This window comes from Cryptomeria japonica, chromosome 11 (assembly GCF_030272615.1).
Source record: "Cryptomeria japonica chromosome 11, Sugi_1.0, whole genome shotgun sequence".
NCBI lineage: Eukaryota > Viridiplantae > Streptophyta > Pinopsida > Cupressales > Cupressaceae > Cryptomeria > Cryptomeria japonica.
The window spans coordinates 502,752,206-502,767,812 of record NC_081415.1 but is presented as its reverse complement, the minus strand read 5'-3'; the positions used below and the strand labels follow the sequence as shown (position 1 = coordinate 502,767,812).

The 15,607-nt window shown below is 32.7% G+C and overlaps 1 protein-coding gene across 2 annotated transcripts in view; it reads right to left on the bottom strand.

The window, feature by feature from the left end:
• The window catches only part of LOC131068341 (brefeldin A-inhibited guanine nucleotide-exchange protein 2), a 40,926-nt gene extending 37,536 nt beyond the window's left edge, over nucleotides 1–3,390 (bottom strand). The window contains exon 1 of one of the 2 annotated variants that reach the window (XM_058003523.2): nucleotides 1,797–3,390. In XM_058003523.2, coding sequence (XP_057859506.1) covers nucleotides 1,797–2,977 — 1,181 coding nt within the window. In that variant the 5' untranslated portion in view covers nucleotides 2,978–3,390. Of the gene's footprint in view, nucleotides 1–1,783 lie in introns of both variants that reach the window. The other variant, XM_058003524.2, reaches the window with a different exon arrangement.
• Between the last annotated feature and the right edge of the window lie 12,217 nt (nucleotides 3,391–15,607).

Genomic DNA, 15,607 nt, shown 5'->3' with positions numbered 1-15,607 from the left:
GACTTATCTAAAATGGTATGACCTTGACAATCCTTCAAATGCAGATCGTTGTCACTGTAACTTCATTCGGCAGCACTGAAGGATGTTCGCTCAGCTTGGAATACAAGTTCGCCAGCCTTTAGACAGATTCAGAAACCCTCGGTGATTTGCTGATTGCAAAGATAGGAAATTCGCTAATTGTATTGATGTTAGAATGATCACAAATCATCTTGTATATATATGAATTAATGCCTCCAAGAGATCATAATCGGCCTTGTAGTTTTGGCGCCAAGAATAGGATCAGACCTTTAATTACAAGTTACATATAGGTCGGCCCTAATTACAAGTTACATATAGGTCGGCCAGAATTACAAGTTACACATAGGTCGGCCCTAATTACAAGTTACATAATTGCACAAGGGGTTCGCCCATTTAGGGTCAGACCTAAATGCTTTACAAGTTACACAATTTACATGCTGCCGCCCATGATTACATAAATAACTTAAACTAGAATCCGATTCTAGCTACATATTTCAACAAAGCCCAGCGATCAAGGATGAGGGTTACACCCTTTCAGAAGGTAACATTTATGAAAGGGTGTGTGACTCCCTCAATGATTAGGTATAAAAGGGAGATCAACTCATTTGAGATAGGGTATCAGTTGATCAATGGACTAAGAATCAGGAAATCAGAAAATTAAAAATCTGATATTGATTAAGAGCATTTGATTTGAAATCGGGAAATAGCAAATAAGAGCAGAAACCTGATTTATGGTTATCAGATTAGAATTAATAAGCTTGTGTGTGGAAGTATGATATGAATTTAGGAAAGAAATAATTATTCTTTGCTGAAATTATATAAGGATAATTGTAGGTAATTGCATTATTTTCCAATTTGAGTATTGTTTCCCAATTTAAGTGAATTAATTATATTTCTATTTTAAATTGGGTAGAAATGGTTGCAAAACAGGAAGGCTGATCAATCTTTCGAGTTCACAAGAGGTGAAAAACCAACCTATCTTTCACCAAGTATGCCACACTAAGATGGAGCGCTCATGGATCAAGAGGCGTATGTGTGCTCCCGGGCTTGGTGGAGAGGGTAGTCTCATGCTCTTATCAAGCACGCCACTCCGAGATGGAGCACTCGTTGGCTGGGAGGCTGATTAGTGCTCCTAGTCTTGATCAAGGAGGATGGAGTGCCTCCAAGGTGGACTGAAGGATGGAGTGGACCATTTTCCACCCATGCTCTCACAATACAAGAATAACTATCCTTGATTAGGGTTTGCAAAGTTTCTAATCTAATTCCTAATACGGTTACTATAGGAATATGCTTTAGGATAATTATTAATGCTGTTGGTTATATAAGCAATTATATGTTATTGGATTCCTAACCCATATGAAAGTGGTCGGTCTCATGAATTACATTTCAAGTGTTGGCTAACATGATTGCAGGACCTAAACCGAGATTAATCTTGTCAAAGACATTTGAAATGATAAATGTATATTCTTAACTGTATTATATCTTTTATTTTTAATTGAACTTGTGATTTTAGATCAAAATATAGTAATATCCCCAAATGGGACATTACATAGGAACATCAAATCTTCGCTTTCTGGTTGAACAATGAATACTGGGCAGTATGCGATTACTTTTAACAAATCTGGAAAGATCCCTTATCAATAGATTTCTGATGCATAAAAAACAAAAAAAAAATAATAAAATCTGTTTTTCAACTAATGCAGGAGAGATTCATGTCAAATGTTCCATTACCGAAAACAGAAAAATGCAAGATGAGAGCACTTACAACAAAATCATACCTATCGCTCGTGCGGAAAACAGCTCCAGCATTTTCCAGCAGAATTTTCAACAGCTCCAACGCAACGATCTTCCCTCTCATAAGCAATGGATCTGACGAAGCCTCCTGGGGCAGACTCTTCATGGACAGCTTACACAATGCTCTAAAAACCAAAAAGGCATCCCTTCTAAGCTTATTACTTATCTTCACTTCCAAATCCCCGTCCCGATCCAGCTCCCCATCAACAAGCTCCCCCTTCCTGCCCTCCAATGCAGTCTTGTACATACTAATTTCCCAATACTTGGCATCCAGCATATCCTTATCAGTACTCTCAAGCAGATCAGTGGGATTTGTTGTCTCCACCGCAGTGGAGTCAAATGCACCATCATGTCCCCCAATGGATTTCAACGGTGAAGGGTTCAAAACCACATCGATATCCTGCATAATCTTGGTGATAAAGGTCTGCACATTTTGAGTCATATTTACATCAGTACCGGACTTCTCAGCAGGTTCCATGAGATCGGCAACCACAATGGGCTGAACCGGCACAGTCGACGAATCAGCCTCCATTCTGCGGAAAACTATGACAAGCATTTGTATAAGCGAAGCCTTAGCCGTCGTCTGATTGACCACATTTTTGCTACCCAAATAAACATTATAACAAGTCCTCACAATCTGCAAAAGGCAGTCACCATGAATCCTTAAAGTTACAGAAGTAACCCCCAAAAGTAGGGTTTTGAGCACCATGAGCTCAATGTTCTCGTCTCCTGAATCATGGACCTTGCAGATGGATTCAATCAGGTTAAATAGTAACTTACTCTCAGGACCCCCGGTCGTATCGGCCTCGCCCCTGATGTGACCGTGGACTATCAATTTCTGTATGCAGTCTAGCGCAGGCTCCGCAATTTTCAGGTTCCCAGATTCGCAAGCCACAATTAAGGGTTTCAGTATGGTCTCTGAGTCAGATAAATTGAAGGAAATGGGGCCATCTACAATCGGACTGACAGTGAGGTTTTCAGTCTCTTGTTCCTGTGTTTCGACCGATGGTTCTGTGGCCGAGAGCTTTTCGAGCACTACTTTGCATTCCTGAACGAGCTTGGAGTGCTTGCGCCATGACGCGTTTTTTATGATCTTGTCCAGAGCAGGGCTTATTATGGGCCCTAGGCGAGAGGAATCGGGGGCTGGGGTTTCCGACGTAGCCATTTGATTAGTCGCAGAGATTTTGCCTTCTATTGGCGAAATCTCAAATCATCAGCAGATCCCCCAATTTTTCCTGTTTCTTCGGATCTCAAGTTTACGTGCATTGCTTTGAATTTGAGATCTACTCATAAAAAGATCTGTTTACAGCAGAAACATTGATGTAAATGAATTTCATGCTTACCAGAGTGTACGCTTATACAGCATCTTCCCCTGTGAGGACATGCGGCTCGTTATTCTTCATTTTTTTCTTCTGTGCACCTTACCTGATTATGAACTGTTTGTAAATGATACAATTTTGACTTCAATCGACATATTCGCTTTTATTGTATTTTTATATTCGTTTATTTTTTGTTCCCAACAAAGGTTGAAGAGAGAGATCATACGCAAAAGCAGTAATAGTGGGGCTTCGAGATATCATTTCATTTTGAGTGTCTTCTACCCACTACCCTGAATTTTAATACATATGTACTTGTTCAAAAGTGATCAAGAATTTGTCTGCTATTGTATTTTAGGAGGGTCTAACATTGATATTAAGTTTGAAGTGTCTATATTGAATTTGTTATTATTATTTATTTATTATAAGTAAATACTGTATGAAATTTTCTGATTTCTTTAGATAGATGTAAGGGAAGTGTATAGCTAATTTCGGTATTCATAAATTCTAAACCGTACACCAAATTTTGAAAAAAAAATTATCTTTGCATGTAACTTAATTACTTATTGCTATCTGTTATACGTAAGGATCAAAAAGTACACATTTCAAAGTGTCGCTCAATACCTCCTTAACCATGCACTTGAAAATTGCCAATACTTATGCACAAATGCCCACAAGTCATGCAATATGGGTACCAATAAATGTGCACAAATGGGCCAATTAGGATCCAAAAATGTTAAAAAATGAGCAGCTATTAATAAGTGTGAAATTTATTAATGAACTTTTAGTTATTTATTTTTTGGTTTTTATAAAGTTGGAATTGGAGGGTTGGGTGTGCAAGGAGTGAACGGTTATTACAACATGAATAGTAGTTGGTGCTCTTTCTCTCTATAAGATATATAGGTATGTTAGTTTATGTAGATTACAATTTCTCACACTCATTTTAAGATTAGAGTTTTACTCCTCTTCTAATTTTATAAACTAACAAACATAAAAAAATTAAAATAGTTAAATACAACATATTGTTAATGATGTCATCTCTATTATAGGTCTTATATATTTTAAGTTATTATTCATTGAATTTGCTTTCAAATAGTTTAACCAACGAATGTATACCAACGAATGTATAGAATTAAAAAATTACATCAGATTCTCTATAGTTTGAATTCAAATTTTATTTTATATGATTTTAAAAATATCATTTATTTGTATTCTTATTGATATGTGTGGATGAAAAATTCAATTTTTTCAAAAAAAAAAATCATAAATTTATATTGAGACATTATGATGAAATGACATCAAAAAAGAGTGTTGACATCATTTTCGGCTCTTGTACAACATATAATTATAGCATATTTAATATGCATATTAATATTTTTATTTAAATTTTATTTTTATTTTTTTATGATAAAATTATATTTTGTAAATAAGAACTTTTGTAAAAGTTAGTATAGTTGTGAATTTGAAAGTTGATTATATGTATTTTTAATGTAGATATTAATATTGTTCATTATTATGCCCTTGAATAACTAAGATATTTGATCAAAATTAAAGGTCAAACAAAAATAAATTAAATAACTTATATTTAATTTTAAACTTTAATAGAATATTGTTTAGGATTTCTTATTAAGTTGGTAGCATTTAAAATTATTTTCAAACAAGTACATTCATATCATACTCCCATAAACTCACTAGCCATTCTAATGGAACCCCTTTAGATATTTATAATTTAATTTTTTTATTAATTTCAATGACATTAAAAATATTTATTATTATTATAATATCTTAAAAATTATTCATTATTATTATATTTTTTTAATTTTACCTTTCATATATATATTTTTTAATCAATTTTAATAATCTATTACATTAAAAATGTGACAATTTCATGGTCTACAATATCAAAAGGTGGAAAACAAATCACATAATCAAAATTAAAAAATATATACCTTTTTAAAATATTTTATTTTAAACTAACAATTTTTGTATAGTTCATCTTTATTTTTAATAGTTTATTTGAAGTATAGTTTTACTTTTTAAAATTTAATTTATTTTTTATTATATTTTTTATTTTTAATATTGAGTTTACTATTTTTTATATATATTTTCTCAATATTTTGATTCTAATTAATTAAAAAAATTATTTTACTTTTTCATTTAATTATTAATTAATTTAATAAGTTTAATATGTGCTTTAAATTTTTAAAATTATTATTTGGATTTTGATATATTCTAAGTTTGGATTTAATTTATTTTATTTTAATTTTTAATTTATATTCGCTTTATAAAAAAAAAAAAAAAAAATCTTCCATTATGTTTCTGTAATTGATATGTTTCATTACTTGTAAATCCTAATAAATTATAAAATTCACATTAATTTTTTATCATTACATAATTTAATATTTAAGTTAAGATTATGCTTGCTTAAATGAATGTGTTTTTATAAATGATTATAATTAGAATATAATACAAAATATGTTACTTCAGGAGCTCCCTCTCTATATATATATATATCTCTCTCACTATCTCTCTTTATATCACATTTATATCTTCATCTATCTCTCCAACTCCCCCTCTATCTCTCTATATATCTCTGCAACCTATACCACTCCCTCTCTCCACGTTCTATCCATTTATTTGCCTCTTCCTCTCTACCTCCATCTTCCTCTATATCTAGACTTAGTTCATCAATGTCTCTCCCTCTCCCTCTTTTTGGACTCCTATACGTATTTCTTTTTTCCCCTCTATCCCCATCCTTCCATATTTCTTCTTTAATCTCCTCCCTATCTCTATCTCTACATCTTTGCCTCTCTCTACATCTTTGCATCTCTCTTTATTGCTATATATCTCTCTCTACCTATCTCCATATATCAATTTTCAACTCTATCTTTATCTTTTTACCTACTATGAACTAACTACACTATTGACAAAAACTTGACGCATTATGTCTCTTATCTTTTACATAACTTAAATTTTCCAACCTATATTATATAAAAAATTAAAGTTGAACTTTATAATAACATTTGTAAGACGCAATTAACATATAAAATAATATATTTATATATTATACAATATAAATATCTATCCTCCTTCTTTAGTATATGGCCTTAGAATAAATCCACTTCTTATGTTTTTTTCTTTCATTCATACAAATGAAAATGTTAAAGAGGGATGAAATATTAATTATGATTCATTTTAAATAGAAAATTTAGTTTTTAGAATAAACTTTTTTCTTTTGCCTTCAAATATTTTTTATATTATAGATTTAAGTAAAATAAATATTTCATTATATATAGTTTATCCTAAATCATAAAAATTAATCATATAATCATTTCAAAAGTATTATCTATTATTATATTTGTTAAACTGGATGGTCATTTATTATTTTTATTTATTAAAACATATAGTTATCATGTTCAAATAATTTTATTCATTATAAAAAAAAAATCACATATACAAATATAAAATTTAGTGATGAGTGTAGGCTATACATTTTATTTGTTTTATATTTTTATTATTAGATATGTTAGTTATTTAATATTTTTTGTTATTACACTTGTGTTAAGTTGTTGTTGATTGTCTAGCATATTTGCAAAAGTCCAAAAGTGTTTGTGGTGGATTTGTGAGGTTTGTTTCTCAAAAACCATATGTGCACCTAGTTGCATTGTTATGATGATTGGTATCATATTTTAGTGTAGTGAGGGTTGATGGCTTGCAATTTGGAAGAGAAGGCTACATACGAAGATAAATATATTCAAGTTTCAAAGGTGGAGATCAATAAGATGGAAAGTTATAGTCAAAATTTTGTTCACAATGCTAGCTCACTGATTGTGATGGTGTTCCTAATGGATATGCCAGAGACAAGTAACATGCTCAAGCTGGAGGAAGTGTGTGAAGGTATTGTGGGACCAATTTTGTGTTGGGTAACACATAGTGTGTCCCTACTTGTGGTGTAAGTTGTGGGCTTTTGGACCAAGCCGACCACATAATTGATTTAAGGAATATGATATTGTGGTTGGCTTGTGAATGTTGTAAATATATTCTAGGCTAGCTCAAGGATGTGAAATCTATTGAAATGCATATATAATGTCAATCAAATTCATTTCAATGTTTTTGTTGTCTGTAGCAAAAGATAAATTTTGTGCAAGTTGTATACTCAATTTTAGAAATATAGATGTGAAGAACTATGTGAATTGAAATGTAGATCTCTTACACACTGAGAGTGCTCGGGAGAAGATTAGACCTAAGAGATGTTGATGGCTAAGCTTTGAAGGTCTACATGACATGTCTATTTTATATATTATTTTTTGATTGATATTGGTGTCATATAATCTAAGTTGGTGCTCGGCTCTTTGGATTAGAGGGTTGGTGTCTCTTGTAGGTTAGTGCCTACAAATATAACTGGGGATTGGTGTCTCCATCTTGAGTTATAATTCCTATGGGTTGGTGCCTACAAAATATGTGAATTTTTTTTTTATATCTTTTTGAGGTTGGATTTGCACAGTAGATCCAAGTAGTTATTCTCATTGTGTTTTTTCCCTTATGAGTTTCCACACATATTTAGCATTCTCATATGTTGATGTGTGATTGTGTTGATCATTTGAATAATCATTGTAATATTAAAGTGAGATCTAATAATGATCTTAATGTTACATTGGATTTGAACTTAAAATTGGTATATATTGATCCCCCCCCCCTCTTAATATATGTGTTCTTAGCATACCATTCCTCCCCCGTAATAAAATTATTTCATAGATAATATAATTTTAGTTAAATAATAATTAAAATGGTTAGTTAAAAATGCATATTATATGATACTTTTTTTCTTGGTAAGTTGTGGACAATGGGTCCACTCCCATGTAGCTATAAATCTAAAATTTATAAATAAAAAATCACATGGCCCAAATAAGGTGTGCAAACAAATATCATAATTTGCACTCCACTGCCACCAACCCAGCATAGAGACATGCAAAGAAATAGCTCCAACGAGCAAGAAGGAAATACAACCAACGTGAATAAGTAGAGAGCACCAAACAAACAAGCTCATGCCAAGCCAAGTGAATAAACATGCCCAAAGGCATTGTTACAAATTGGCACCAAAAGGTAGTGGGACACACCAATACCATGGTAATGAAACTAAGACACCTAGCCCTACCTACCAACACATCCACAAGAGAACATCGACTAAGACACACATTTGGAATTCACCTCCTTTGATCATGCTCACAAATGTTCTATAAAACAATCTAATAATCCACCGAACTAGAGATTCTATCCTCTATCACCAGTGCGACCCTTGAGTTTGCTAAGTAATCTACCACCTTATTTGCCCCTTAAAACACATGCTTCACAGAGAAATCCTCAAGAAATTCAAGGCATGACCAATTCGAGTGGATCCAACCATTCAACTTCTAATTATCACAACCTCTCTTCCTGATGGCATTGATGCAAACTAAAGAATCTCCCTCGATATTGATTATATCAATCTCTTTTGATCTACATAAATACAAACCTCTTACAAGAGCTTCAAAGTCCACTTCATTGTTAGTGGCAGTCCTAATACCCTTAGTACACATCGAAAAAACCTCACCTTTATTACTTTTGATTACACAACCTATACTAGTTGACCTCGGATTCCCTTTCAAGGCACCATCAAAATTAACTTTGAATTTGTCAAATAGAGGAGCCAACCACCTAGCATCCTTGCACCCACCCAACGCCTTATCCAGTAGCATAGTCTTGATTGATACCTTAAGATCTCTTCGTTTCTTTCTTATTTCATTGTCAAAAGAGGTGAAGGAACCAAAAACCAAAGACTTCATCCTAGCATTCATTAGCTCAATAATGACCTCCTCAATTTTCCTTAACACCACATCCATATCATGCTCTTCTTCAGAAAATATCCTCTTGTTCCTCTCTTTCCATAATTACCACATCACCATTGAAGGAGTCACAAACTATAAGTCAACCCAAACCATATTTCAGTGAAGCTTTTACCAACTTGAAATAAACTCCTTGATTTAACTATGCCTTAGACCACCCCTACCCAACTTTAATTAAATATCATCCCAAAAAGACAAAGCATAAGGAAAACTAATCAATAAATGTTCCACCAAAGACATCGACCTGAATCCTACCAGCCCAAGCATTGCAATCCTCTACTAGTGAGGTTCTTTTCATGAATAGTGGTCTACAGGAAAGCATTGTCTTTTAACAAAATTAAAAACCATTCTACCAAGCCCACGATGGCCAATCAAAACTAGCAGGCAACACCTACAGAATGAGATATCCTAGTTTAGTTGAGTAGTTGTGGGACATATGAACCACTCCAAAAGCTTGTATCCTCCTTCCCATTCAAGTAGACACACTTCTTGCCAAGTTTGGTGGAAAAATCCATCTTGAAGGTGTTATAAATAGGAAGTGTCCTCACATCTACCCACTTGCAAACTCCACCCAAGAGAGAATTTGAATTAATACTATAGCCATCAACCTTCTCTCCAAATGTGTGAATAAAAAGTTTCCAACCTTACTTCAAACCATCCACCCCCCTCAAAGGAGTATGCCATAAACCAGGAAAGGAAATTACCAAAAAAAGAAAAGAGAAAAATCTAAATGGAATGCACATGAACACCACTCAAGTTCCTCAAAGATAACTATGAATGATGAAAGGTAGTAGACACAAAAGACACACATATCACAATTTTTTTGCCCATGAGTGATAATTTAAAAGAATAAGGAATAATCCCCTCCAAACATATAAGTAGATGTAAAATATTCAAAACTCGCATATTCCATATAACAAACATGTCCATAACCTAATATAACAAAGAAAGCATCAAAGAATGATTGCAAATTTACATGAAAAAACTTGCAATAAAAGAAAGACAAATAAATATATAGATTTAAAATGTCTCTTTAATTCTTGATAAAAAGAGAGCTCACAAACACCCATATCCCTATAAAAAAGACTATGCTTGAAAAGAAATTCGCTATCGTCTTCCCCTTCCCAAAACTGAAATTCCCTCATTCAATTTGAAAAGATTTCAACAGATAACTCCCAAATACCTTTTGGTTCTCGTAATATTTATTTAAAATCAATCACAAAAATAAATTATATGATCCTTCATTTTCCCATAAACATGTTTAACTCATTAAAATGAATTAAAACATTATAAGCATAAACCTTATAATAAAATTAAAATGCCTCATCTTGAAATTGATAGGTGGAAGATGATTGTCGAGGCATTTTGTCTAGTAATTTGTTCATGAGGAACCCATTGATCATGTTTTTTACATTCAAATTTGCATACTTCGGATAAGGTAAAGACATCATTAGGAATTTAATACTGGAGTCATTCTTTTCTATCATCCACAACTTCTTTGATGACAAACTTGGGCCATTGTGCCTCAATTTGTTCATTTTTTCCATGTCCTAAGAGACACATCATAGCAATTGCTTTGATAGGAAAGCTACATGTTTTCACTAGAAGAACCTTGTGGAGGACCAAAGCTTTTAGTTTGAATTTACTTGTGACATGGGTCTTTAGATCCTCTCTATTTGTTTCCATTTAACTTTGAAGTATTGCCAGCCCATAAAGCACTACCAGAATTACAAAGAGCCCAACTAGGATCTGAATACTTTTCCAATCCCATAACTCTATATCTCTCCTCTTGTGTTTGTAATGCATAAAGTGCTCTCAGACCTCCCAATATTTTCTTCCTTCTATGAGTTTCCCAACTAAGCTTGTTGTTGAAGCCAATCCCAAACCATTTGTACTCTATTACTTCTTCCAAAATACTTCCTTCGAGGTAAAAGCTAAGCTAATTGCTCCTTTCATAATTTACTCTTGGGAAAAACATCAAAACATTTAATGCAGTCTTAATAAAACAACAAAAAGGATTTATGATATAAGTCGAGTAACTTTTTTATTCCAATGTGTAGGAACCAAAAAAACAAACAATCAAATAATTCATTCCAAGCTTGTCTGGTAGAATCAAAAGCAACCAATGGTTTCATTCCAAAAGTAATTAAAGTTGTTACAAAACATTCCTTCAATTGATTATAAACACATATGTAATACAGACATAATTCAAATGTCCTAAAGGATACTATATGCATTTCAAAGTTGTATAATTTCTAAATTGTAAAACAAATAGCAACTTGAGACATGTTTCTCATTATTGTTGATGTAATCTACAAAATAAAAGTAAACTTACAAAAAAAATGTTCTATACTAAAAAAATCTTTAAATATTATTTTATTAAAAATGTTCTATACTCAAAAAATCTTTAAATATTATTTTATATACAGATAATGGAAATTGAAAAATAAAAAATAATGTATCTTCTTTGCACAACATAACCGTACTTTCTAACATATTAATTTAAATATATTTTTCTATCAGCATGATTGTTGCACTTCCTTTAGGTGAAAGTGCTAGTCTTTATGCATCTCAAGCATTTTTACGATTATTTTGTATATTTATATAAATTGTTTTATTTGTTGAGTCTCCAGTTGGACAAAAAAAATTGGGTTGCTTACTTTTCCCCATATTTGAGTTTTCAATCTATGGTGCCAATATCTAATGGACCAACATTTTAAGAGAAAGACAAACCATGAGAGTCATATGTATTTCTTGGAACAATGATTACTATGATAGGAGCAACAAAAATGGATTACCAAGATGTTCAAATATGATTTCAAAATTATTTGGTACAAAAAAGGAAAGGAGAATGTAGTAGTCGACACTCCATCTCGACTAGAAGCTACCATAATTCTATCTCTTTATTCCAGCCTAAATGGGTGGATTCAACAAGGATAGAATGGTAACACGACTCCACAACAAGGAATCTCATATTTTGGACTGACCTATTTGTGGCATGGGAAACAAAACTAACCACCAATTCATCTCATCATCCACACTCACATGTACAAATAGATATACCACTGTTAAAACATAGGAAAAATAATTTTCTTATGAAATATGTAAGTCAATTTTATTTGTCACCGTATTTCAAACCCCCATGCCAAGGGCATTGCCCCTCGACCCTGGAATGGGTGCTGCCCCTCGACCCCACTTAGGGTGTTGTCCACTCCTAGCCTCCACTAGTTATTGGGATCTCTTGTTACATAAGAAACTTGATTACAATCGGACTGACAACTTAGATAATTACCTTTATGACTATCATAATATCATTGATCAATGATAAAGTATCATGTATCAAAGATTCACATGTCATTATAAAAAAACTTACACACACACACACAAATTAAGTTTTGACATATGCTAATTTGTTTGACTCTCATGTGAACTCTCAATTCAATACAAATGTTATGTATTAAGGATCTATGTCGTATATGATGGATGCTTTATCAATGTTATCATATTAATATTTGAAATTTCTCTATAAATTTTAAATTTTTCCTATTTTTATATAGTTGTCCCCTACCATCCCCAAAACTCATTCCCCATCCCTTCCATTTGCGTCCTAGAAACATGGGGTAACATAGATTAATGTCCATTTTTATGGACCTAATTACCTGCCCATTGCAACTTCACATTTAACTTATTCACGTGAGTTAATAACTACTAACATCCTTAAAAATATAAATAACTAAAAAGTATGGGTGTATTACATACAAGAAGCATGCCATAGATTTATTAAAATAAAATTATATAAACAAATACATATTTAGATCACTAAACATAACGTTATGTCCCTAATATTCTATCTTCTGAAGTATACTAGGCATAGTTGCATGAAGACCCATCCCAGACCCCCTGGGATGCGTTACAAAGACCAAGACATATCCCAGTACCGAAGACCTTGCCTAAGACATCTCTAATTGTAGGAGACTTTCAATCATTGTCTCTTAAAGACTCCCGCAATCTCCCGTGTAAAAGGCACCGACTCCCACACAAATAAAACAAAATTCCCTAAAATTTAAAAGATCAATGCACCAGGAAGCTAGAAAAAAGAACACACCATAGAAGGGAAAACAAGAGACAACACAAGGCAGGAGTCAACACAAGCTAACAAAATCACAAGTATTTGCCTTTTGGCTATTTGCAGTTTGATGTAAAACTCGGGATATTTTCATTATTTCTATATTCTTGTTGTTGTTCTTTTATTTCCTTTATGTAGATTTTGTGGTATACATAATGGGGGTGAGTTTTATTAGATCCTTGAGAGTCGAGAATTTTCCTACGATATAAACTTTCTTTTTTCATTCTTGTGAGTATGTCTACATTCATATTCTCATATATATAATCTATATTCACATTCTCATACATATAATCACATAGAATAGCAAAAGGATTAGCAATGTTGAAAGATTCAACTTGTTGGTTTGGGCCATTTTACAAATATACACCTATATTCAATTTTTTTTATAAATTATTAAATTATTTTGAAAAAGGTAGCGTCTCCAAGTACCCCCATCTCCTCTAAGATTCCAAACTGAAATATTTTACAATCTGTTGATTTGTTTCAATTATTTGTCTTTGGCCAGCGAAGAGGTTTTTGCTGATTTTTGTTTTGTTTTAAAGTTTTGTGATTTTTTTTTTGTGATTTTTAGCTTGGAATGAATAATGAATGCAAAATACAAGGAAATAAATTAACTGGAAATTAACAACAAACTATAATCTTAATAAATATGCTTATTTCACCACAAAGAGATAATTTCCATACCAGGAGTCCAAACGCTTAACTTGGAAGTGCACCTTTTATTGAAGAATCTCTCTAGGAATGACAACATGGAGCTATCCAGCTATGACTATACCTTCAATGAAGTTTATTTGCTTCCATTAGAATTATCAAAAATAATTATTGAACAATCACGTAATTCTGCTACCAATTTCCTCCAGTCTCCCAGGCAAGATCACTGAATTTGCCCTATAATCCTCAATGAAATGCTCACACTGCTCATATAAGCCTGAGAAAGTTTGAAAGAACAACTTATTTGTTGGTTACTATCACTAACAACAAATTTCCTTCAATTTTCAAACCCTATTTATTGTTGATTTATTTATTTGACATCCCAGGAGTCTTCAAAGTGTATGGCCAGCCCCAGGAAGCCACGTGGGAGCTAAAGGAGATTATTTCTGCCTCTGAATGCTTCAAAGATGTGACTGATTTGTTGCTACAGGCCTACCATTTGCAAAGAAGTCTAAATTTATTGCCCATTGTGGAATTTTTGAATGAAAATTCCTCTGAATTATGGCTTGGGGTATCATCCAAGCTTGTCTGGAATTGAAGAGTTTTCATCCTCCAACACCAATTTTTGTTGATCTGATCTTAGAGCTGCAATTCCTAAAGAGATGAAAAAAATGAATAATGAGTGCCAAAATCATTCACATACACTTCCCTTTAAGCTTCTCCAAGTCCAATGCCCAAATTAGGGCTCCAATATGCTATATGCCAAAAGAATATTCCCTCACTTGGGTACCTAGCTTGAGGGTTACATTTCATCATGGATGGGGCCACCTTTTTAAAACAAAGAGTTTATTTAACTTTTGCCTAGAAAGGTGTGCATAAGGGGAAAACTTTATATTTCATCATTGACATTTAATTAAACCCCTTTTATAAAGTTACTTTATAACATATGTCTAGTTTTAGAAAAAATAACTTTATAATAAAATATTATAAAGTTTCCATAATTTAAGCTCACCAAGGCCAAGAAAATGACTAAGTATAAATCCCCTTGGTTAGCCAATCATCTCCTAACCCCTGAATTGCCTGCGGAGATGGCTAATAGGCAAATCTATGCTCATAAGTGATCACTAGCAAAGAGGGGACATTGCAATCTCCTATTTTGAAAAATAGTTGTACTAGTACCGGTACTAGCCTCCAGAGTCTCCAAGTACCCCTATTTCGGTGCAACCTTGGTACTAAGTTTTTGTTGCAACTTACTTATGTTATGCATAACCTTTATATTTTCATTCATTAGTTTTAAACATTTCTTTAGGCCAACCTCATTAGGATGAAGGGTTGTGACTTTACCCAAATATTTCTATATATAAGGAGAGCAAGATTCTCACAAATCATTATAAGTTCCATTACCAAATTCATTTCTATGTTCTTCTTTCTAATAATCATCCCCTTGAAGTGGCATTGTGTCTAATCAATTCTTCCATCACTTGTGCACCATTATCTCTGGGTTTGTGTTTAATTTTTGCATTCAAGTGTATCTACTATAACTGTAGCATCCACTACAAAGAAATGCCCTAACAAAGTATTATATATCAAGTATCACACTACCGTCTTGGTGCATTTTAGAGTACTCTTCAATTTGCTCTATATACTTACATATTCACACATCTACATGCATGAATATGATGAAACAAATCCAAGTAACAAAAAATCATCCATAACAAAAACAAATCACCACAAATCCATTCAATGGGGGATAGAAACTCCTTTCAATTAAATATTCAAATTCAAAAGCTCAAAAAGGAAGAATATACACAATCAATGAA